General features: G+C 45.8%; 1 protein-coding gene across 2 annotated transcripts in view; it reads right to left on the bottom strand.

Annotated features, from left to right (window-relative positions):
* Positions 1 to 18,685, bottom strand: part of FREM2 (FRAS1 related extracellular matrix 2) — a 213,431-nt gene extending 194,746 nt beyond the window's left edge. For both annotated transcript variants that reach the window (XM_054015236.1, XM_054015237.1), the window contains exons 1-2: positions 12,960 to 18,685; positions 4,762 to 4,851 (exon numbers count right to left, since the gene is read on the bottom strand). In XM_054015236.1, the coding sequence (XP_053871211.1) occupies positions 4,762 to 4,851; positions 12,960 to 18,105 (5,236 nt within the window). In that variant the 5' untranslated portion in view covers positions 18,106 to 18,685. The remainder of the gene's footprint in view (positions 1 to 4,761; positions 4,852 to 12,959) is intronic.
* Between the last annotated feature and the right edge of the window lie 3,865 nt (positions 18,686 to 22,550).

Consider the following 22,550-nt stretch of genomic DNA (forward strand, 5'->3'; position numbering starts at 1 on the left):
AGATTCAGAGCAAGTGTAAGTCAAGGCACTTCCACTGAAGTGAATGGTGTTACGTTAATTTATACCAGGTTAAGATCTGGCCTTAAATGTTTCAAAGGTATCTGTCATATCAAAATAGAAAGGATAATTTTATGTGCAAAAAAATGAAGCTATGCACTTCCTGGTGGCACTGATAAAAAAGAAGCTTTTGATTTTCTACTGCCAGCACTGTATGAGGGAATGAGTACAGGATTGGGATCAAACAACGCCTGTACTCCAGTATTAGCTCTAGCATTCTTGGCTGTGCGACTCTGGGCATACGACAACTTTTCTATCAATGTTCTTCCTCATCTGTTAAGTGATTTTTCCTCATCTTACAGAGGTATTTGAGGATTAATTAGTTAAGGTCTGTGCAATACTTTGACATTATGGTTCCAGATGTTGGAGTATATTTTGCTCTGCACTAGCAGCAGAATCTGCCCATAAAGTCAGTGTAACCCATCTGAACTAGTTTCATGTTTCTTGAGACATGCACCAAACTCCAAGAGGAAAATGACAATTTTTCATAGATTGAACAAGACAGACATTTAGCTCCACATTCTCATTAAGATTACATAAAATAAATCTGAATCACACTGGGCATAAAATGAAGGTAGAATAGGGTCCTTAGATTTCAGCCATGTATTTACTTCAGTCATTTCTCATCTATGAAGCAAGAATGCTTCACATAGTGGATAAGGGGATACGGTGTGGAATTTTCTGCGAGAGGAACAGGGTTTCAATGCACTGAAACAAATTTGTGCATTAACTTTCATTCCAAATGGATTAGTGCCATTTTGCACAGTTGAAATGCTAACTCTACACATATACAGAAGGCACCATGTATCAAGCTGACTTGACTTCTTTAACACTGTAAAGTTGCCATACTTATTAAAGCCTATCATAAATCTATTATACTATGTATAAACTACACAAAGAGTCTGTCTTAAACCAATTAAAGGCTCAGACATTTTGAGTTAAGGTTGAATCTCCATACTCAAGCCAATAAATATACTTATGTACTACAGGAGGCTCTGAAGAGCTTGTGACTGTACATCCCATAAACATGTACTCACAACAACATGGGTAAAGTCCAGGAGTTCAGCCATCACCCTGGATTTCCATTTCTTCCTAACATTGCCACTTCTGCCTCCTGTGTTCTTTCCTGCTTTCTGGTAATATTGGTTCCTTTGTTGTTAATATTAACATGACAAAGGATTCCAGGCAGTTAAGATTCAAAATTCACTACATTTAAAGGTTTGCTCATATGAAAAGGAGGATTTTTCCAACTTTTTTTTTCTTTTTTCAACCTATCACTACAGTGTGCATGATTAAAAGAAAAAAGTAAGTGTGGCTCTTGTGCCACCCATACATAATCAAAGCCCAGTTTCTGCACCAGGCTCAGCAAGCATGGCTCCCCAGCACCAATGTGGACCCATATTAATGTCAATGGGACTTCACACAGGCATAGGGGTATGTACCAGCAGATCCCAATACAGGACAGAACAGTAAATCGGAAGACGTGGAGTTACCACCATTAAAATCTCAATACAGTTACCACATAATATCTGAGATAGTAGTTATTTCCTGTTCTAAGAATAGTGAAATTTGTCCAAGAAACCATCCTTATAAAGCAACTTGCTGTCTTAAAAGACTGCTCCAAAGAATTCCCAAACATAGTAAGCACAACTCTGCTCCACCTTTAGTAGAATATCACTTTTGAAAGTGTTTGTTCAATACAGCTTTTGACTTACCTAAAATAATATTTATGGAGTAATTTCAACAAACATTCATTCTTTGATCAAGTCATATTCTGACTGATTTCACTATGGTTCAACTCAACCAGAGTTAAGGGTTCCCACAGAAAGAGTGAATTACTTATTTTACACCTTTAGGTAATGTACAGTAGACATCACAACCTTGTTTACTACTGCAAGATTTCAAAAAGCAATGCTAATTCAGGAGACAAATCAAGACAGGAGAAAATTGAAGCATGTCATATATAATTCTATTGTGGGTTTGGGTATTCTGTACTGAATCTTTCACTCCTTAATGTTGTGTTTATTCTCTCAGAAATAGCTGGCTTTGCATCAAGAACATAGAAACAAATGTCTCTGCATCACTGACATTCGGCCAAAAAACCTACGTGACCTGCGCAACAGAGGCTTTGATGTCTTTTTGAGGAAGAGTGAAATTTAGAAAGGCAAGTTTCTGCTTTTTTCTCACATGAAATTATAGATCCTGAAGAGCCTGCTAGTATAATTTAGTTATTATTCCAAACAAAGAAAACTATTAGTGTCTCAGTCCCAAATTTCATCCCTTCCAAGTTCTTTAGCCAACCATTTCTCACAAAATATGTTGAAATACAATACAACTCAATGTTTTCCATGGTTTAAATAAAGACTACAACATTAATGTTAGTGTTACCTTACCACCTAGGTAAGGTATGTGCAACATGATAATGTATCTGGTAGAGCTCTGTTGAAAATACCCAAAGGGTTAGAAAATCAACAATCAGCTTTGAAGTAGAATGATTCCTTTTCTTATTATGAAAAAAATCTCATACTATTACAGGTTACAATTGGACACAATAAATACTGCTGCCCCTCTGCCAAGTGGCAGCAGATGTCCAGGACTTTGGCAAGCTAGCTTCCCAGTAAAAGAAAAATCAGTGACACGGAGTCTGGGTGTATGCTATGTGTACCTTGTTTTAGCTACACATATACACCAACAGAAGTGGCCAAACACTACAGAGGCCAATCTGGCCATCAGGAAGCCTTGCCCATGTCCTAGGGAGCAAATTTGTTTCAAGAATTGACTCTAATCACAGACCAAGGCAAAGAAAAGGAGCACTTGTGGCACCTTAGAAACTAACAAATTTATTAGAGCATAAGCGTTCATGGGCTACAGCCCACTTCTTCGGATGCATATAGAGTGGAATAAATATTGAGGAGATATATATACACACATACAGAGAGCATGAACAGGTGGGAGTTGTCTTACCAACTCTGAGAGGCCAATTAAGTAAGAGGAAAACAAACTCTCTCCAGCTGCTCACATAGTTCCCTCTACTCAGAGCCTTCCATAACAAAACTAATACCACCATACTGCTAGTCTTCCTAACACTGGAGCTCACACATTAAGAAAAAGAACTTGGGAGATTCCGTGTAACGACATTTGGTGACTCTTGCCATAACAATACTATGGCATTGCATGCAAAATATTTCACACAGTGTTTCATACACATATGTGTACTTACCCTTTCATTTCCCTGATCTAGGTACTGGTTTAATTAAGATATTTTGGGAAAATAAGCCTGGATGCCACAAATAATTAATTCAGCTTGGTGTCAATGGGCCAGTACAGATTAGCAATCACATTTTGAAAAATGGCCTCTAATTCCAAGAGCCTGATTTGTGCCTCAGGAGACATCATCTCTTAGACAGATCCCTGGCACACAGGAGGGGGTACACTCTGTGCCATCCAGAAGGATGGCGTAGAGCGCCCCACTCCCAGTGCATTGCCCCACTCCACAGGCCAGCGAGGATGGGCTCAGGGCTATTGCCAACCTCCTTTGGGGCAATTTGCTAACTAGGGAGAGGGTGAGCTGAGCAGTTTCTGCTCACAGAGACTGCTATTGCAATTGGTTGTTAGATGGACGGTGCTTCTTGTCTTTGAGTGTGTGTGTGTGTGGGGGGGACACACAAGGGCTGATCACAATCCAGCTCAAAATAGCTTTGTTTTTGAAAAGAGATTTTAGTGTTAAATTAAACTAATTAAAACTCACTGTTGCTTAGACATAAAGCAATTTAATTTATTGAAAAATATACTAAAGCATCCTAACTTAGAAATCACCTACCAAGCCATAGGGACATCTACACCTAGAAAGATCTCTGGTCGTTTCTTAAAATGTAACTCTCTGATAAAAAGTTAGCCATGTTCACACATATTGTTTCTAAAATCTTGTATCAATATTTGTTTTGTTCTGGTAAATCATTTTTGCTGAAAAGCAACTGTTAGATATATTTCAAATAGAAACATTTTCCCCCTGCCTCCAAAGTCTCAATTATTGAAATTCATCTGTTACTAATCACCCTGAGTAAGGCCTTGCATGTGACCAAACCCCAATGGATTTGACAGAAAGGATACGCAGAACGGGGACTCCACACGACCTGTGTGCTGAAAGGATTAGGTCCACGATGGCTCCTAATATTCTTCTTAGCATATGCGCAACGTGCTTCAGGTGGCACGTGACCAGGATTCATCACCAAATTTGGTTCGCTGGTTGAATCATTAGCTTCCCCGGCTTGGGCTGGGTACTGATGGGGAGTGCGCAGAGAGGTATTGGGCCTCGTGGTCAGGAACCGCAACATGGGGCTTCTAAGGTACAGCAGCCATTACTGCCGCTCACAAGACAGTGCAGTAATTGCAGAGATATTATGCTGCAACTATGAGTCTGGGTTGGGGATACGCAGGAAAACTGCATAAAGCCCCATAACTTGAGCTTTATGTGGGATTTGAGGATTTCATCCTTTTACCATAGTAGTATAAGTATTTTCACATTGAATATAGTTACCATTCCTTCAAAACAACTTTTTGTAGCCACAATAATAATAGTCCACAGTACTGAAAAGCACAGAAGCTGGTGAAGTAACAACTTACACAAGCTTCCTGTAATTAACCTAAACATCTGCACAAGGTAGTTCAACCCACAGAAAGCTGTTTTAGAAGTTGAATACTTACCACCATCTTCAACAGTAAAATGGAAAAGGTCACTTGTGGCATTTTCACCTTCTCTTAAAACATAGCATATCTTCATGTCATCAATATCAGCTGGAAAATGTCAAGACAAACACATTTTAACTTAAATGTAAACAGAAACAGTTTGAATAGGAACACTTAACAATTATCATTAATTTGTTCATCAGAGGTCTGACTTCACTATTAGGTTATGTCTAAACTGCAATGTTAATCCAGACTGAGGAGACACCGGGTTTGTTAACATAGGGCTTGAGCATCTACACTAATTTTTAACCCCAGGCTAGGAATTGTTGAACCTTGGGTCCCAATCTGGGGCTCCAGAGTCTACAATGCATTGTCTAGACCCGAGTCCAACCACCCACATCCCAGATTTCCTAGTACCCTCCCAAAATTTGGCCAATTCTTGCCCTTTACTTGTGGGGCTCTGTGGGAAAACTTGACTGTCCACCAAACTTTACTGTCCAGAAGACAAAGAAAATCAGCCCAGGGGATTGTGGGATACTTTTGGCAGACTCCCAGAGCACGAGTCCAGTGCGGCCATGTCTACACTGCAAAGCAATACGGTTTGAACAATAGGTCCTGGCTTGACTCAGGCTTGGACCCTCCAGCCCCGTGGGGTTCTAGGACCCTGGGTCTGAGCCCTGTGTTAGCATGATTTATGTGTACATGGAAGGGGGGTTGAGTCTGAGTTCAAACAGAAGCCTAGGCTTACACTAGACATACTGTTAGAGTCAGAGGATTTCAGTATTAATGGACTGCATGTTTTACAAAACAAAGTTCACTGTTTTTTCCTATTTATATATATTTGATAAACAGAACCCGGAGAAAATATGCATACATGTGTGTTATGAGTGCTGGTAAGAAGGTATGGTCAATGGTGAGGGTTTTACATGCGGGACGGGGGGTGTTTTGTTTTTGTGTAGCACTTTGTTCAGCTGAAATCATCACTAAGGGCCTGATTCTGCTACTGTTACTTATGCTGACTAGTACCTCACTCTGTAAGTAGTCTAGAATATGGTTCTACTCAACACAGATAAAGGTTGCAGAACTGGTCCTGAGTGCCTTGCCAGTGCCACTCATTCTGAAACATATGCTAACTTACAGAATTAGTGCCCTCTACAGTTACATGAGGTGTGTCAAGCATGATCATTCAGCAGGGCCGGCTCTGGCTTTTTGGCCACCCCAAGCAAAAAAAAAAAACGGGGCGGCCAGAACAGCAAAGCAAAAAAAAAAAAAAAACAGTGATCTGTGCGCTGGAGTACGGGTGCAGGGGCACCAGCTAGCAGGGGGGAGAGAGAGGGGGAGGGAGCGGGTGGGAGAGAGAGAGAAGGGGGGCGGTCAGGGCTACAGCGGGGCGCTGCCATGCAGCCCCTCCCACCACGCCGCCTGCTGCCTGCAGGGAGGGCTCCACTCAGGTCGGCGGGGAGGGAAGGACAAGGACTGCCCTGCCGGGCTTGCTGCAGGGCGCTCCCATCCTCTGCACCGCCACCCCCTACAGGGCGGCCGGAGCAGAACAACAACAACAAAAAAAGCGGCCGTGCCGCCCTAGGACTGGGCGGAATGCCGCCTCGTTCAATCTGCCACCCCAAGCACCAGCTTGCTCGGCTGGTGCCTGGAGCCGGCCCGGTCATTCAGACCACTGTATAACACTGGTTTTCTGGATCAATAAGCTGTCCAGCAACAATTTAGACAATAAAAAAGGAGAAAAGGGATCAATCTTGCTGGTTATACAACTAGGGAAAATCTTGACACTCAAAGGAAACCTATTGCCATGGCTTACCACCACTAATGAATGCTGTTGCAAGGAGGTGCACTTCATAGACTAAAAGAGAATGAAGGAGCCAAGATAGATTATTGTGACCTAAAAGTGCACAATATAGGAATGTCAGTAACAACAAGGTTACTGATGCTAGAACTCATGTTACTTGCCTACCTCTTTCAAATCCATCCTCTGAATTTACTCTTAGAACAAGCTTTTATTAAACTATAAAAACTTTAAAATAAAACTAGGAATTATTCTATGCTATATTTTAATTGCATTATTTCGTGTCTTTCCTTATTTATTTCTGGTAAAACTTGCTTTTTTCATTTTAATTATTGCACTGAATTCAAACATGCCTGTATGCAATGTGTTTGATGTCAAACAGGAACCATGAAGCCAAATTCTGCCCTTACTTATACAATACCAAACTGAAGTGAAACCAACCAAGTCCTTTGAATCCCAGTTCAGTGCCCTTGTCACTAAACCATCCTTCCTACAGATCATCTACTCTACCGAATATGGCTTACAATCTTTATAACTGAGCCATCACAAACAGAGGTACTCAGACACTAGTGATGCACTGAAAAACCTAGACAAATTCAGTTAAATGAAGTAAGAGAGAATTCAACTTATTTAGTTTAATAGATGTTGGAGCATCAGTTGCAGCAAAATAAATAGAAGAGAAAAAAGCAAAAGGCAAAACAGTTATTTGTTAATATGGGTTTTCTAGTTTCTTTATGTGGTGACATGAATTCTTTAGTAAATACAAACTTGTCCTTGTCACTTACTTTGAAAGAGAAATCCTTTGTTTCTCCCAACCATATAGGGCATCATATCATGAACAATTTTAGACAAAACTTTAGAAAGTAATAGCATTTAAGTGGAACTCAAGTATCATACAGATTCTCCCCACAAGTCAGGACATGTGTATTGGTTGGTAAAAACATGTCAAAAGCATTTTTGTTAGAGGTTGTGTGTCCCTCTGCATAATAGTTCAAAAACCAGACATGTATCTTATGTTAAATAATTATCTTTAGTACATATTTTTTACTTTCTTTTAAACAAAGAACTCCTGGAGTAATAAAGAGGTTGCAAGTGAATATCTTCATGTCAATGTGGCAAAAAATTAAAACTCTGATCCTGCGAACAAACACTTACACAAGTGCTTAACTTTACACATACAAGTAGTCCTATTAAAGTCAATCGAACTAACATGCATAAAGCCAAGCACTCAAGTAAGGATTTGCAGGATCAGCTCCTAAAACAATAACATCTACCAAAATTTTATATTTAGATAAAGTATCCTATATGGATGTCTTTCTTTGTGTTTGTTAAACACATATTAGCGTTATTTGAGCTAACCTACATTGTCCTTCCATAGCTCATTTAATTACACTAGCACTTTCTTAGTTGCAAGCAGTAATGCAGTCCTTTGTGACTGCAAACTCAGCTAAACTATTGCTGAACAATTACTGGAATTGTGGCCTGATCTGCAATCCTATAGCTTTGTCTTTGGCCAGGATTACATAAATCTGTTAGCCACACAAGATTAGAAATTTGATTTCCCAGTTAAAATTATGCCAAACTCATTTGATTGTCATGAGTTTTTTCCCCAATAATGTACTTTTATTTTATTTTTTTTGAGAGAGAGAGAATGTCTTCCAAAGCACTTGCCTCAACAGGGGAAGGTGTGCAGCCACCCCACCCCAGGGGGAGTTCAGGGAGGAATTTTGATGAAGAATCTTGATTGCAGCACATTCACTAAATCCCATGCACAGGGCCAGATCCGTTGGCAGGTGTATTAGTTAGAGACCAGGCAACGGATCAGCCCTCCTCACTGGCCCCTTTGGGATACCATGTGTCCCAGAGGATTGTGCCCTATTTTTGTATACAATTGTAAAATGGGCTTCTTTTGCTTTCACTCACTGGCATACTCATAGAGCTGCAGGTCATACTCTTGCCCTTAATAATCAAAGCTAACCAAATTGGATTGAGTAGGCCCCAAAATAACACTTAGCACTTATATAGCAGTATGCATGTTCAAAACACTGAAAAACAGTAGCTAATTAAAAGCTACATACATTTTATTCTCCTTAATGGAAAAGACTTGGCAGTTCATTAATAGAGTTCCCCTGTTCATAGTCAATTATCTAATCTTAATAAATATCTTCTATGAACAAATTCCAGCCCTAACTTGCAGAGATGAGTGCTGTGCGATTATGCATAAGCAATTTTCTTAGTAAATATTTTTGTCCTCAGTAGAACTAAGAGAGAGTTTGAAATTACTGGCTAGGGAGGGATTTTTGTTGTCGTACATTCTCCACCTTTAAAATCCTTGCAAGCCTAAGGCAAGCTATGTGAAAGTAAATGGAGAAAAGAAAAAATAAATAAATAAAGCATCAGAATGTAATGCTTTGAAGTTGAAACAACTTGAGTAATAGAAAATAGTTTTATTATACATTTTCAAATGTTACTTAATAGTTGGGCCTGTTTGGGGAACATTTGATCCTTCTATCTTGCTGTCCTTTTTTCTTCTTTATACGACATTAATATTTATAAGCATATGGAGGAAGCAAGAGCAAGAAGCAATCCTGTATGCTTGCAAAATCTTGGAACTTATTACCCTGGGGCTCAACTCTGCTAACTTGTAATTTACCCATGCGAGTAATTAATATTTGTATTATTTTAGTGCGTAGGGGCCCCAGACATGGACCAGCACCCCACTGTATCCCAATTAAGTCCACTGTCTACTCATGTGAGCAAGATGCTACCTAATGTAAACCTAACAAAAAATATCTAACTTCCATTAGTAACCCAAACCAACCCATATTCTGTATCTGAGCAAAGGAAGATATACTGCAGGGACAAAACCTGAACCGGATCATCAACTGTCAGTGCAAACTCCTCTACTATGTGGTATGTCCAATTACTGCTCTGGAATTTTCAATTGGAGTTTGTGGTTTATCTGACATATTTGGGTGATTTTCTTTTCAGTATTTGGTAAAATATTAGCAGCTATGGAAAAAGTGGCCTTCCCAAATAGTAAACAAAAAGTTATTGTGTGGCTAACATTTTTCCCCACTGGGGCAGTTGCTGCTAAAGCACAGTGGATCTCAAATCAGAGGAGTTCTCTCTTTCTATGAAATTAGTCTGTTCATTAATACAGTTATGGAGGCACCATCTTAGGGATGGGAAAACAACGTGGGCAGAAGCGTCTTCCCCCATGCTTGGTTCACCATCCAGTAGTTAAAGCTCTAAGGCTAGGACTCATGGCAATAAAATGGCCCTTTTTGAGGGGGGGGGGGGAGAGAGAGAGTAAGGGAGAGGGGTTAGGACCAGAGCCTTCCAACTGCTGCATACCTCCTGTAAGAGGCTGAGCTTTATCAGCACCCAGTGACATTCATGAACGATGAGGGCATTCAGCTCCTCATAGGAGGTTCTCTGTATGTTGCAGGATGGGGCCCTTAAAAAGGGAAAAGATATAAGATACAAAAAGAAATAGATAGATGGCAGTAGGAGACTCATGGAGTCAGTAACAGGAAACTCCCACCGTCAAAATTGACTCTTGACAGTCCAAAAAAAAAAAAAAAAAAAAAAAAGGAGGGGGGGACTGTACTCACAGTGGTCCCCAAAGATGGGAAAGGTCCAACAAGAAGAAAGGCTGTTGCCTTGCATGTTGTGTAATCATTTATACCAGTGAGTGAACAGGGTGTAAAAGGCTACCCATTCTGGATCTGGTAATGTTTTACATGCTTCAGGCCAGTGTAATGGGTACACAAGGTGCAGGGCCTCAGCGAATTGGGCCCAGAATTCTGTACAGGCTCCTCAATCTACAGGACTGAGTAAGCGTCTCTCACTACCTGCTGAAACTTAAACTTTCTAAGCCTAGCCAAGAAGTTGTAGCTCCCAGCACTGATAACCCTCTCCATACACCCAGTAAGAGATATGGTGAAGAGGGGATCTGGGGCAAATGATCTTTCATCCACAGCTTCCACCTCCAGGTTTGCCCTACTAATACTCCTGCAGCTTCCTGTAAGTGGAGCCTTTTTCCCTTTCCCTCTTCCCAGCAGGGCTGATGTCACCCTTCTTCACTTGGGGGGGGTGGGGGGGCTGTACCTGCCCTTGACTAGGACCTTCCAATTTTGCAAGACTGCTGCCCCTAACCAGGAGTTCCTCCCCTGCCTAGAGTTTCTTCCACTGCCCTGGTGGAGGACTGCTCCTTTTCTCCCCAAAACTGCTACCTTCCCCAACCCATACATCCTGCTCCCCTGTTCTTTACTCCTTCACCTGAAGGTACCTGCCAGGTTTGCCTCCCTCCTCTTGGAAGCACATGCTTCTCCTTGCTAGGACTGTTCTACATGCCTAAATGACCTAGTCTGTCCTAGGCTTTTTTTTTTTCCTTCTTCTCCTACCACCAGTGGTAGACTACTGCAGACAAGGTGCTGGAGGCCACTGGCATTTTAATAAATATGTTATATAAACCTGCTCTGAGCAGAGACAGTCACAGTACACTTAAAAACACTGGTGCCTGATTGAAGCCTTAACTACACTAGCACTACCACCATCAGCACTGCTGTTGGAAACAGCAGCTGATAGCAACAGTGGAAAATTTTTGGCAGAAAAGCCCAGGTGCAGACACACCGTAGTATGGGTGTACTGCGGGGAAATGTGGAGGGAAGTAACTCCAATCGTTGCAAATGTCTGAATTAGGATTAGGTAATTAATCATTTATATGGCACCAGGATTCTACATGTTGCTGAGTACAGCATGCAGAGTTTCACTGCTTGGCCTCTTACACATCCCATCTCTTCCTCCAACATGGTCCATTCTTCTGCTATGCAGGATGTAGCAGCCAGAGGGCTGCACATCTGTTAAACAAGGTGGGTGGGCCGACCAAGTGGCAGGCAGTAACAAGCTGTCAGTATTCTCACAAATGAGCCTCTTTGCTTATCTGGAATGCTGTATTGTGGTTTGCTCCAAGGAATACACATGACCCAGTCTATTTCAAATGTAAGACAAGGCCCTTAAAAATGAATATTTCCACTCAGGAGTGCACACTCCCTATTCCTCTGTACTTCTCCCTGATACTCACCACTTCAAAAGGTCCTAACACAACATCATTAGGAATGTTTCTTTATACATCAGCTGTGTTGGTTCCCACAGTTTAGGGAGCTTGAATTTCCTGCCATATTGCAATGATTTGGGGCTTTTTTTTTTTTTTTTTTTTTTTTTATTAAAGGTTTGCCTATCACTGCAACTCTTGGGATACATATTTTGACTGAATGGTAAGGTTTGTGGGGTCTGTTCGCTGGATTTGCATCTCGAGCAAACAAACTCACTACAACTAAGGCTCCATGAAGCACCATTTCACTTTTACTCAGCCAGCTATTAACTAATAACATAATACTGAAAGCTCCCCAGTGGATAGATAATACACCCTTTCTGACTCAAGGAGGTTATTACACAGCCTTGTTTTAAGGCTTTATTTCAGTGCATATAACATATGTGGTTTCCATCCTAACTATGCCACCTAGTACAGTTTAAAAAAAACTAAGTAGCAAGCATCAACATAATTTAAAATATTTACATTACCTCTTATTTTACCACAGAGACTTTGTGATTTAAAGTTTGTGCAATTAAGGCAGTACGGCAGTCATGAGATATTTGCTCCCTGGGCTTAGGGATAATTTTAAACTATGTAAAGTGCACCCAGGCAGTACATGACAAGAACCTTAAATATGCTAGGATAGTTACTAATGGAGCAGTCAACTATTATTATTTTCTAAGGAAAACAGTTGAGAGTGTCTAATGTTTTATGGACCAATCCTGTAACCTGTACTCATGTTGAGTAGCTAGACTAAGCCCTTCAGTAACTGATACTCAACATGAATACAGGATGCAGAATTAAATTGTAAAATCTTCAGGGCAAGGACTGTCTTATTCTGTTTTTGTCTGCAGTGTTGTTGTAGCCGGGCTGGCCCCTCGATATTAGAGAGACAAGGCAGGTGAGGCAATATCTTTTTTTGAGCCAATGTCTATTAGTGAAAGAGACAAGCTTTCGAGCTACACAGAGCTCTTCAGCCGTGTAGCTTGAAAGCCTGTCGCTTTCACGAACAGAAGTTGGTCCAACAAAAAAATATTACCTCACCTACATTGCCTCTCTAATATCGTGGGATATTACCTCACCCACCCGGTCTCTCTCATTCGGTTTGTACAGTACCGAGCACAACTCGTAGCTGTTCTCTGCTGAAGCCTGGACACTACCACAAATATACATTTAAAAAAAAAAAAAAAGAATCAGGCCCTTAATGCTGTAAACAAGCTCTTTCTGGGATCAATTATTTCAGAATTAAGTATGCTTCATTCCTGCATGCATGTTTCCAATGCTCTAAAGACAGAGTACCAGACATGGAAATACCTTGTGTGAACTGAGTGATACTATGGTTGCCTTTTCCCAGGTGGATCAGGAAGCCATGGTGAGGAGCCTCTGTGATCCTGATCTTGAGGGTAACGTGCAAGCTGTCCCTGTCTTCCACTTTGAATACTTTGTTGGTAATCATAAAACCCAAGTGGCCAGTGGCCAAAACACGGAGAGAAGGGGCACCCTTATTTACTACAATTTGGGGTACACTATTGTCCACAGCCATTATCCGAATGTTCATTGTTTGGGGTTTCCTTGTTTCAAACACAGTGTCAGGGAAGACATAGAAATCAGTATGTGTCCCATCTGTAACAGTGAAAGAGAAGCTGTCTTCAGCTGACTTTGTGCCATCATGCTTGTAGCTTATAAGATTTTCATTCAGATCTTGTTTGGTAAAGGATGTAACTGGCTTGGTGTTATTGAACATGAGCTGACCATGAACTGGCACTTGGGTGATAATAAATTTAAGCAACATATCAGGGGTGTCTTGGTCTTCCACTGTCAGTTCAAAGGGGGTTATCAGTTTATTTTCACTTTCACTCACCAGCAGGTTATGGATTGTGACCACTGGCTTTTTATTATCCACATCACTAATAGAAATTCGGAAAGTACGAAATACTGGGTTATAACCATCAGTCACTTCAAACTCAAAGCTGTCCATTTTCACCTCATCTTCTGAAGTGTGAACGTAGTAGACTTTATTGCCTGCTAACTGGAGCTGAGTGAAGGTTTTGATGGGCACCCCAGACTGATCCGTACATTCAAGATGGCCACGAACAGGTGCCCGGGTAATACTGAAAACCAAGTTTTCATCTGGGCTATTCAAGTCACTGGTGCTCAGTAAATCAGTGGTAAGTGTAACTTTTCCCCCTTCCTTCAAGGATACCCCTTTGCTGATCACATCTGGGAAGACAATATCAATGCTACCTATGGTCACATAAAAATATCGGTCAATGAGAGGATTTATCCCATCTGTCACATCAAATTTGATAAGATCCCGCATACCTTCTTGGCCAAAATGCATGTACTGAATTAAGTTTCTGTCCACTTCATCTTGGGTAAAGTTCATTCCCAGTGTGATATTCTCAACCCCACCTGAAAGCTTTATTCTTTGTAAGAGGCCTTGTCCTGGACCATACCTTATAATGTAAGTCAAGGTTTTGTCTTCAGAATCTAGATCAGTAGCCTTCAGTATTCTGTTGTGGATGATTTTAGTCTCCCCTATTTCAACTTCCAGCCCATCATTGATGGTCATTCTGGGTGTCTCATCATCTACAGCAATAACCATGATTAGCACAGTTTTCTCTACAGCATGTTTACCATCTGTGAGTTTCACCTCAAAGCTGTCTTCCTTTGTTTCAGAGTCATCATGTTCATAGATAATGCTGGAGCTCTCAGTTATCTGAGCCAGGGTGAAGCTCTCCACCAAGACTGTCCCATTGATCAGCTGGTTCACAATGTGGCCATGCATGGGAAACTTAGTGATAGTGAAGGTCAGTTCATCAGCAGGGATGTCCCCATCTGCTGCATTGAGGATAGGAGTATCGATAACCAGGCTCATTCCTTCCATCACTACAAACTCTCGCATAAAGATTTCAGGTTCTTCGTCATTGGTTGGGATAATGACAATAGGGAAGAAGTGCCTTTCAGAAAAGTTAATGCCATCAGAGCAGCGGAAAGTGAACCTGTCTTCAACAGGCTCCACACCCTTATGGATGCTTTGAACGTAATAAATGTGCCCTTGCCTGACGTCTTTCAAAGTAAAGGCACTTATAGCTGTACCTGCTCTGGATTTTTCAGATCCTAGGGCTGGAGAGATGTTCTCTACATAACCGGAGGTTGGCTGTGCAACTATGGTGCACAGAATATCATCACTAGGTGTATCCACATCTTCAGTCCTTAAGTGGGCATGTGTAATGACCCTTTTGTCACCCTCCACTACCATTAAGTGTTCCCCCACAAAAACCTCAGGGGCTTGACTGTCAACAGGAAGGATTGTCACCAGCACTGAAACTCCACGAACAACATTGCCCCCAATGCTCCACTCTTCAGACAGGTCAGACAAAGTGAGGTTAAAGGTATCTTCTTTGGGCAGCAGCCCTATTTCACCACCCGTGTGAGCATATACCACAGCCCCATCCAGCAGGTCTCTCTGGGAAAACCTCTCTGCAGGCACCCCCTGGACCAGGATGTCCCCATGTTGGGGAGGGTCCTCCACAATGAAAGTCAGCATCAGATCATCTGTATCCTCATCTGTGCCCTGGATGACGTTAGTGGTGATCTCAGCAGCACCATTCTCCAGCACGTCCAAGTAGGAGCCAAGTGTCCCTGGGGGCAGCCGTAAGGTGGGCACCTCATCATCCACAGGGTGCACAGTCACCTTCAGTGTGATGGGCACCACATGGACCCCATCACTCACATCCAGGCTGCAGGCATCACTGTGAGACTCAGTACCACTGTGCACATAGACCACCCTACCATGTTTAATGTCCTCCAAGCCAAAGGCTGCTCCCATGGCCAGACTATGCCCAGAGAGCTGCAACTGTCCATGCTGGGGACCCTGGGTCAGGGTGAACTGGAGGTGAGTGGGCTCAGTGTCAGTGTCGCTAGCATCCAGCTCAGCCAGGCCCAGCACATGCCTGGCCCCCTCATGCACAGTGAAGCCGCTGTTGGTGATCTCAGGGGGCTGGTTGTCTATGGGCTGCAGGTAAATGGTGAAGGTGCCTTGGGCAGCATTACCAGCTGCATCCTCCACCCGGTACTGGAACTGGGCCAGGCGGGGAGCCACTCCCAGCTCCTGCTGTGGGGGCCGGTAGGAGATCTTGTGGTGGTTGATCTGGGCCTGGCTGAAGTGCATCACCTCCACTGAGTGGTCATCAGTCAACACCAGGGATCCCAGGCGGGTGCCTTTGGCCCCCCCAGGGTGGTTGGAGTCTGTGTCAGTGGGGGGCTGGGTGATGGTGTAGTGGATCTCCCGGTCCCCAGAGTCCTGATCTGTGTAGCGCAGGTGCTTCCTCCGCAATGGGGTCACCTGCTGCTCAGCCACCACCAGACGCAGGCTGCTGCCACCATGAAGCACCGGGGCCAGGCGGTCCACTGGGTGCACCCGGACCATAAAGCTCTGGGGCCCAGAGCGGTTGGGCGGGTCGTTGTCATCCTGGACCCTAAAGACAAACTGGTCCAGCACCACCCTAGGGCCAGGGCTGTGGGGCCCGAGGTGCCTGTAGAAGAGCCTCCCTTCCACGATGTCCTGCTGCAGCCATTCACTCACCAGCCTCTCGTACATTGGTGGGTCCCCAGGCAAGCCCAGCACCCTCCTCCAGGGGGAGCCCCCATTCTCACCATCCCAGCCCAGGGATGGCTGGGCCTGACGGAGCAGCAGCTGCCCTGCAGCAGGGCCAGACTCCAGCACGAAGCGCAGCATAGCGTCGTCGGAGTCGATGTCGGTGGCGCTGAGGGCACGGGCAGGGATGGGGGCTACGTCACCCTCGGCCAAAGACATCCCCGTGTTGGCGTTGAGCAGGGGTGGCTGGTCATCGGTGGGCACCAAGGTGATGGGGAAGAGAAACTCGACATGGTGCCGGGCACCACCATCCTCCAGCCGCAGCACCAGGTTGTCATTGAGGGGGGATTCGCTGCCGTCGTGCTGGTAAATGATACGGCCAGCCGCCAGCTCGGCCACCGTGAAGTGCTTGCGGACCTGGGGCTCCCCGGCCTGGGGCTCCTCCAGCAGGGCCAGGTGCCCGTGCCGCAGCCCTGCCAGCACACTGATCCGCACCTGCTCCAGGTCATCCTCGTCACTGATGAGCAGGCTGGGGCTGGGGCCCGGGCTGGAGAGCGGCCGCGACTGCCCCTCATAGAGCACCAGGCCTGTGTTGCGGGTGACCACGGGTGCCAGCGTGTTCATGGGCTTCACCACGATCATGAAGGCGAAGGGCTCAGAGGCAGCGCCCTCGGGATCCAGCACCTCCAGCTCCAGCTCGAAGAGCCGCTCCCTGGCAGAGTCCTCTGCAGGCGGCTGGTAGGCGACCCTCAGCTCCCGCACGTCCCGCTGGCTGAAGTAGGCGATGGGCAGGCTGCGGTCGTCGGTGCTGACCACATGGCCCTGGCCTGGCCCAAAGGGGGAGGTGATGTTGAAGAGCAGCAGGTCCGGGGAGGACTCGGCGTCCTCGGCTGCCAGCATGTCAGGGGTGAGGGCGGTGAGCACGAACTGGTCCACCTCCATCATCAGCATGGCCAGGAAGCTGGGCCGGGGCGGCGTGTTCTCGGCGCCCGCCCGGATCCGCACCAGCACCTGGAAATGCTCCCGCTTCAGCAACGCGCCGGCGCCCGCCGCCTCCCGCAGCTCCACCACCAGGGGCAGCGAGTCTCGGTTCGGGGAGCGGCCGGCCGCCGAGTGCCGGTAGCGCAGCCCCAGCCGCAGGAACTCCTCGCACTCCCACCAGACCGAAGGCGAGGGGGCGCCGGCCGCCGACGGATGCCACGGGGCAGCCGGCTGACCGAGGAGCTCCCCGTAGCGGGGCAGCCCGCCCAGCCCCGGCAGGGCGCCCACCCTGCAGCGCTGGCTGCCCGGCTGGAAGGCGAACTCCAGGCTGCGGCCGTCCAACGCGTTGCTGGTGCCCAGCAGGCTCTCCACGGTGAGGGGCAGGTTGCGGGTGACGATCTCCAGCTGGGCGAAGAGCACCTCCACCTCCAGCGCCAGGGGCAGCACCACGGCGCGGCTGGGCGAGTCGTAGCGCAGCTGCAGGCGGACCCGGTCCCGGGACGGGCTGCGGGATCCCAGGTGCCAGTACGTCACCTCCCCGGGGGCGAAGTCGCAAGGGAAGCGCTGCGGGATTAGGCGGCCCGGGCGCAGCCACAGTGGGTCGTCGTCCAAGACGCGCAGGTGGCAGCGGTCCCCCGGCTGCACCTGCAGCACCAGGTCGCTCAGCGGGTCCAGCCAGACAGAGCGGCCGAAGGGGACGCGTAGCCCTCGGTTCGCCACCACGATGGAGGCGTCTTCCTGGGGTCCCAGCACCGAGGGGTAGGAGAATGCGGGGCTGCCCGGCGGGAGCGGCTGCTGCGCCCGGACCCCGCCGCCCCTGCCAGCCAGCAGCAGCAGCAGCGCGGGCAGCAGAGTCCGTGTGGCGGGGCTGCCCTGCATGGTCTCCGTCTGCCGAGCACAAGCCAAGCGAGTCCCGTCTCTGCACGCGCAGGGCCCCCGCGGCGCAGCCAAGCCCCCTTCCCCTGCCTGCAGCCGCTTCCCCTCCGCCCGGCAGCCCCCGGGCCCGAGCCGCTGCACCGCGCTCCGCAGCCCTGCGTTATAAACTCGCCCCCTAGCCCGCCGCGAACAGGGGAACGCTGCGAAACCTTGCCCTGCCCCCCTCCCAATTTACCCCACGCTGTCCAATAAGTACTCAAGGGAGCGCTGTCGGCGGCGGGGATTGGCCAGCAAAGCTTGCCAATCATCCAAGTGGCGACACCACAGAAACACCCCTCCTTGCAACAGGTTGCTTAGAGGGAAGCCGCGGGAAAAGCAGCGGAGCCTCTCTCCCCCCCCATCCCCCCAAAAGGGAGGGTTACCAACAAAGGGGAGCTGCGGGGAGCCGGTAGGCTGCTTTCCCCGTGCCATTGGCAGCAGGGGAAACAGAGTCCTGCAAGCGCAGGGACGGCGTGAAGCAGGGGAGGGTGCAAAATCTCTGGGAAAGGCCAGCAGCCAGATTCTAGGGTGTTAACAGAGCCTGCCCGAGCATCCCTCTCTGCAAAGGGGGAGTCTCGCCCCTGCCCGAAGGGGAGGGGGCTGGGCTGTAACACACCCCGACCCGCGAAACCTTATGCCCAAATAAATTCGTTAATCTCTAAGGTGCCACAAGGACGACTCGTTGTTTTTACTGCCTTCAAATTCATCCGTAACAAGGCGTCATTCCCCCTCCCAGTGAATGAAACTGCTCCAGGCTAGCGCAGCTTCTACAAAATAGCGCCTAGAGCAGAGGAAACAATGTTAGGAATTGCTCAGGAGAACTATGAGTTAATAAATCCAAGAATTAAGGGGGGGGGGTACTTTCTTTTCTTTCCACGGCTAAAAGAGGGAGACGAGTTGTCTATAATTGGCAAGAAAGACAAATTAATAGGGGGAGAGAGGGAGGGAGGACGGTGAAGGTGGAAAACCGGAGGAGGTTAAGGAAAAAAGTGCCCCAAGGCACTGAGAAAGCAGGCACAGTGCAGAGCTGTCATTTGAGAGATATATGACTCTGTTTTTGTTGCAATAATTAGAGTGCAAACTGTGTTAGAAATCTGCTTGTCAGCATCACATTTCTTTGCCCCAGAAGGAAAACTGATAAATATCTGTAGGGAAAACCACATTAAGTTATATCCAGTTTCACTCTTTGGAGCTGAGTTCTTTTAGTGGTGGAAGAATAAAAGTTAAAGCTCTTTCTGCCCCTTGTGTTTGTAAGTTTAGGTTTAAAAAAAAAATAGAAACTACAAAAAGTAGAAACATGTAAAGGAATTAGTTTCCTTTTGGATTTTAATAAGGGAACATGGCCTTTCATTCATCAAGTTTGTCATCTCAACTTCTATCTCTGATGAAAATGGAAATGTAATCTGTAAAAACAGCTCTGGAACAGTGTTATAGGCAATTTGAAACCAAAAGGATGCCGGGAAATAAGTCTTAGAAAACAGATTATTTTATCATAAAAACTAGTTAAAATTAGTCAATGTCTATGCTAAGGGGACCATAATAAAGCAACCTATTGTTGTCTAGATGGAGCATTGAATGTGGAAGACTAGGTGGCAACAGCCCTGGAATACTTAATGAAAACAACTTATTTATATTATTGATATGGACACAGCTGGAGTTATTTTAGCAATTTGGTATGATGGATATCACTGAGCTGACACCTTTACAGGCTTAGATGGGTCACTCTGTGGCCAGCAAATCCATATTTATTTTAGCATAATATGAATACAGCTATTATTAAAAGCATCTTTGTGATTGTTATAATTTCTATACTTCAAGCCTGCAACATTTTCTTATAGGGATGGCAACACCTAAGTGCTAGTAACCCATTATGAGACGGGCTATTATAAGAACCTAAGTAGAAAGAGACAGACAATAAGGTTCTATTTTGTTAATTGCAACATTATACAAATCAGTGTACGCTACATTTACATTTTCTTTTAAATTTCTGCTTCCTTGTCTTTAATGAAAGATGAAGAACTGACACAAATGTCTCCCGCATTCAAGGATAGCCCTCAGATTCATAGATTCATAGATTCAAGGACTGGAAGGGACCTCGAGAGGTCATCGAGTCCAGTCCCCTGCCCGCATGGCAGGACCAAATACTGCCTAGACCATCCCTAATAGACATTTATCTAACCTACTCTTAAATATCTCCAGAGACGGAGATTCCACAACCTCCCTAGGCAATTTGTTCCAGTGTTTAACCACCCTGACAGTTAGGAACTTTTTCCTAATGTCCAATCTAGACCTCCCTTGCTGCAGTTTAAACCCATTGTTTCTGGTTCTATCCTTAGAGGCTAAGGTGAACAAGTTCTCTCCCTCCTCCTTATGACACCCTTTTATATACCTGAAAACTGCTATCATGTCCCCTCTCAGTCTTCTCTTTTCCAAACTAAACAAACCCAGTTCTTTCAGCCTTCCTTCATAGGTCATGTTCTCAAGACCTTTAATCATTCTTGTTGCTCTTCTTTGGACCCTTTCCAGTTTCTCCACATCTTTTTTAAAATGCGGCGCCCAGAACTGGACACAATACTCCAGCTGAGGCCTAACCAGAGCAGAGTAGAGCGGAAGAATGACTTCTCGTGTCTTGCTCACAACACACCTGTTAATGCATCCCAGAATCATGTTTGCTTTTTTTGCAACAGCATCACACTGTTGACTCATATTTAGCTTGTGGTCCACTATAACCCCTAGATCCCTTTCTGCCGTACTCCTTCCTAGACAGTCTTTTCCCATTCTGTATGTGTGAAATTGATTTTTCCTTCCTAAGTGGAGCACTTTGCATTTGTCTTTGTTAAACTTCATCCTGTTTAACTCAGACCATTTCTCCAATTTGTCCAGATCATTTTGAATTATGACCCTGTCCTCCAAAGTAGTTGCAATCCCTCCCAGTTTGGTATCATCCGCAAACTTAATAAGCATACTTTCTATGCCAATATCTAAGTCGTTGATGAAGATATTGAACAGAGCCGGTCCCAAAACAGACCCCTGCGGTACCCCACTCGTTACGCCTTTCCAGCAGGATTGGGAACCATTAATAACAACTCTCTGAGTACGATTATCCAGCCAGTTATGCACCCACCTTATAGTAGCCCCATCTAATTTGTATTTGCCTAGTTTATCGATAAGAATATCATGCGAGACCGTATCAAATGCCTTACTAAAGTCTAGGTATACCACATCCACCGCTTCACCCTTATCCACAAGGCTCGTTATCCTATCAAAGAAAGCTATCAGATTGGTTTGACATGATTTGTTCTTCACAAATCCATGCTGGCTATTCCCTATCACCTTACCACCTTCCAAGTGTTGGCAGACGATTTCCTTAATTACTTGCTCCATTATCTTCCCTGGCACAGAAGTTAAACTAACTGGTCTGTAGTTACCTGGGTTGTTTTTATTTCCCTTTTTATAGATGGGCACTATATTTGCCCTTTTCCAGTCTTCTGGAATCTCTCCCGTCTCCCATGACTTTCCAAAGATAATAGCTAGAGGCTCAGATACCTCCTCTATTAGCTCCTTGAGTATTCTAGGATGCATTTCATCAGGCCCGGGTGACTTGCAGGCATCTAACTTTTCTAAGTGATGTTTAACTTGTTCTTTTTTTATTTTATAAGATTAAGAAATGAAGCATTAGAGGTGACCCGAGAGGTGAAAGTAAGCCAGTACGGTACGCCATGCTGTGCCGGACCAGCTTTCCCAGGCTGGCAATTTAAAGGGCTCGGGGCTCCCTGCAGCGGCCGGAGCCCCGGTCCCTTTAAATTGCCTCCCAAGCCCCGCTGCCAGAGCCCTGGGGTAGCGGCTGTAAGTTCCGGCAGTGATTTAAAGTGCCCGGGGCTCCAGCTGCTGCGGGGAGCCTCAGACCCTGGGGCAACCCCGGGACTCCAGCAGCGGGGCTCGGGCGGCGCTTTAAAGGGCCCGGGGCTCCTGCCGCTGCAGGGAGCCCCGGCCCTTTAAAGCGTTGCCCGAGCTAGGCTGCCAGAGCCCTGGGGTAGTGGCGGCAGGGCTCCTGTAGTGATTTAAAGGGCCCAGAGCTCTGCTGCGGTAGTGGTGGCTGGAGCTCCGGACCCTTTAAATCACCCCTGAGCCCCAGGGCTCCCAGCCGCCTCTGCAGCTGGTAGTTCCGGGGGTGATTTAAAGGCCCCACCTCTTCCAGTTGAGGCCACGCCCCTGCTCAGGACTCCGGAGTACCGGCAAGTCCTTTAAATTACTTTCACCCCTGGGTGACCCTTTATAGAAGGGATGTGGTGAGGGAGATTACCAGTATACAAGGTAATGGAAGAACCTCATACTTCAGGCTCTGGAGTATAATTGTCTTGATTTTATTTTTAAACAGAAGTTTTGGGGTTGGGGAGTGGTAGAGTCCA

This window comes from Malaclemys terrapin, chromosome 1, assembly GCF_027887155.1.
Source record: "Malaclemys terrapin pileata isolate rMalTer1 chromosome 1, rMalTer1.hap1, whole genome shotgun sequence".
NCBI lineage: Eukaryota > Metazoa > Chordata > Testudines > Emydidae > Malaclemys > Malaclemys terrapin.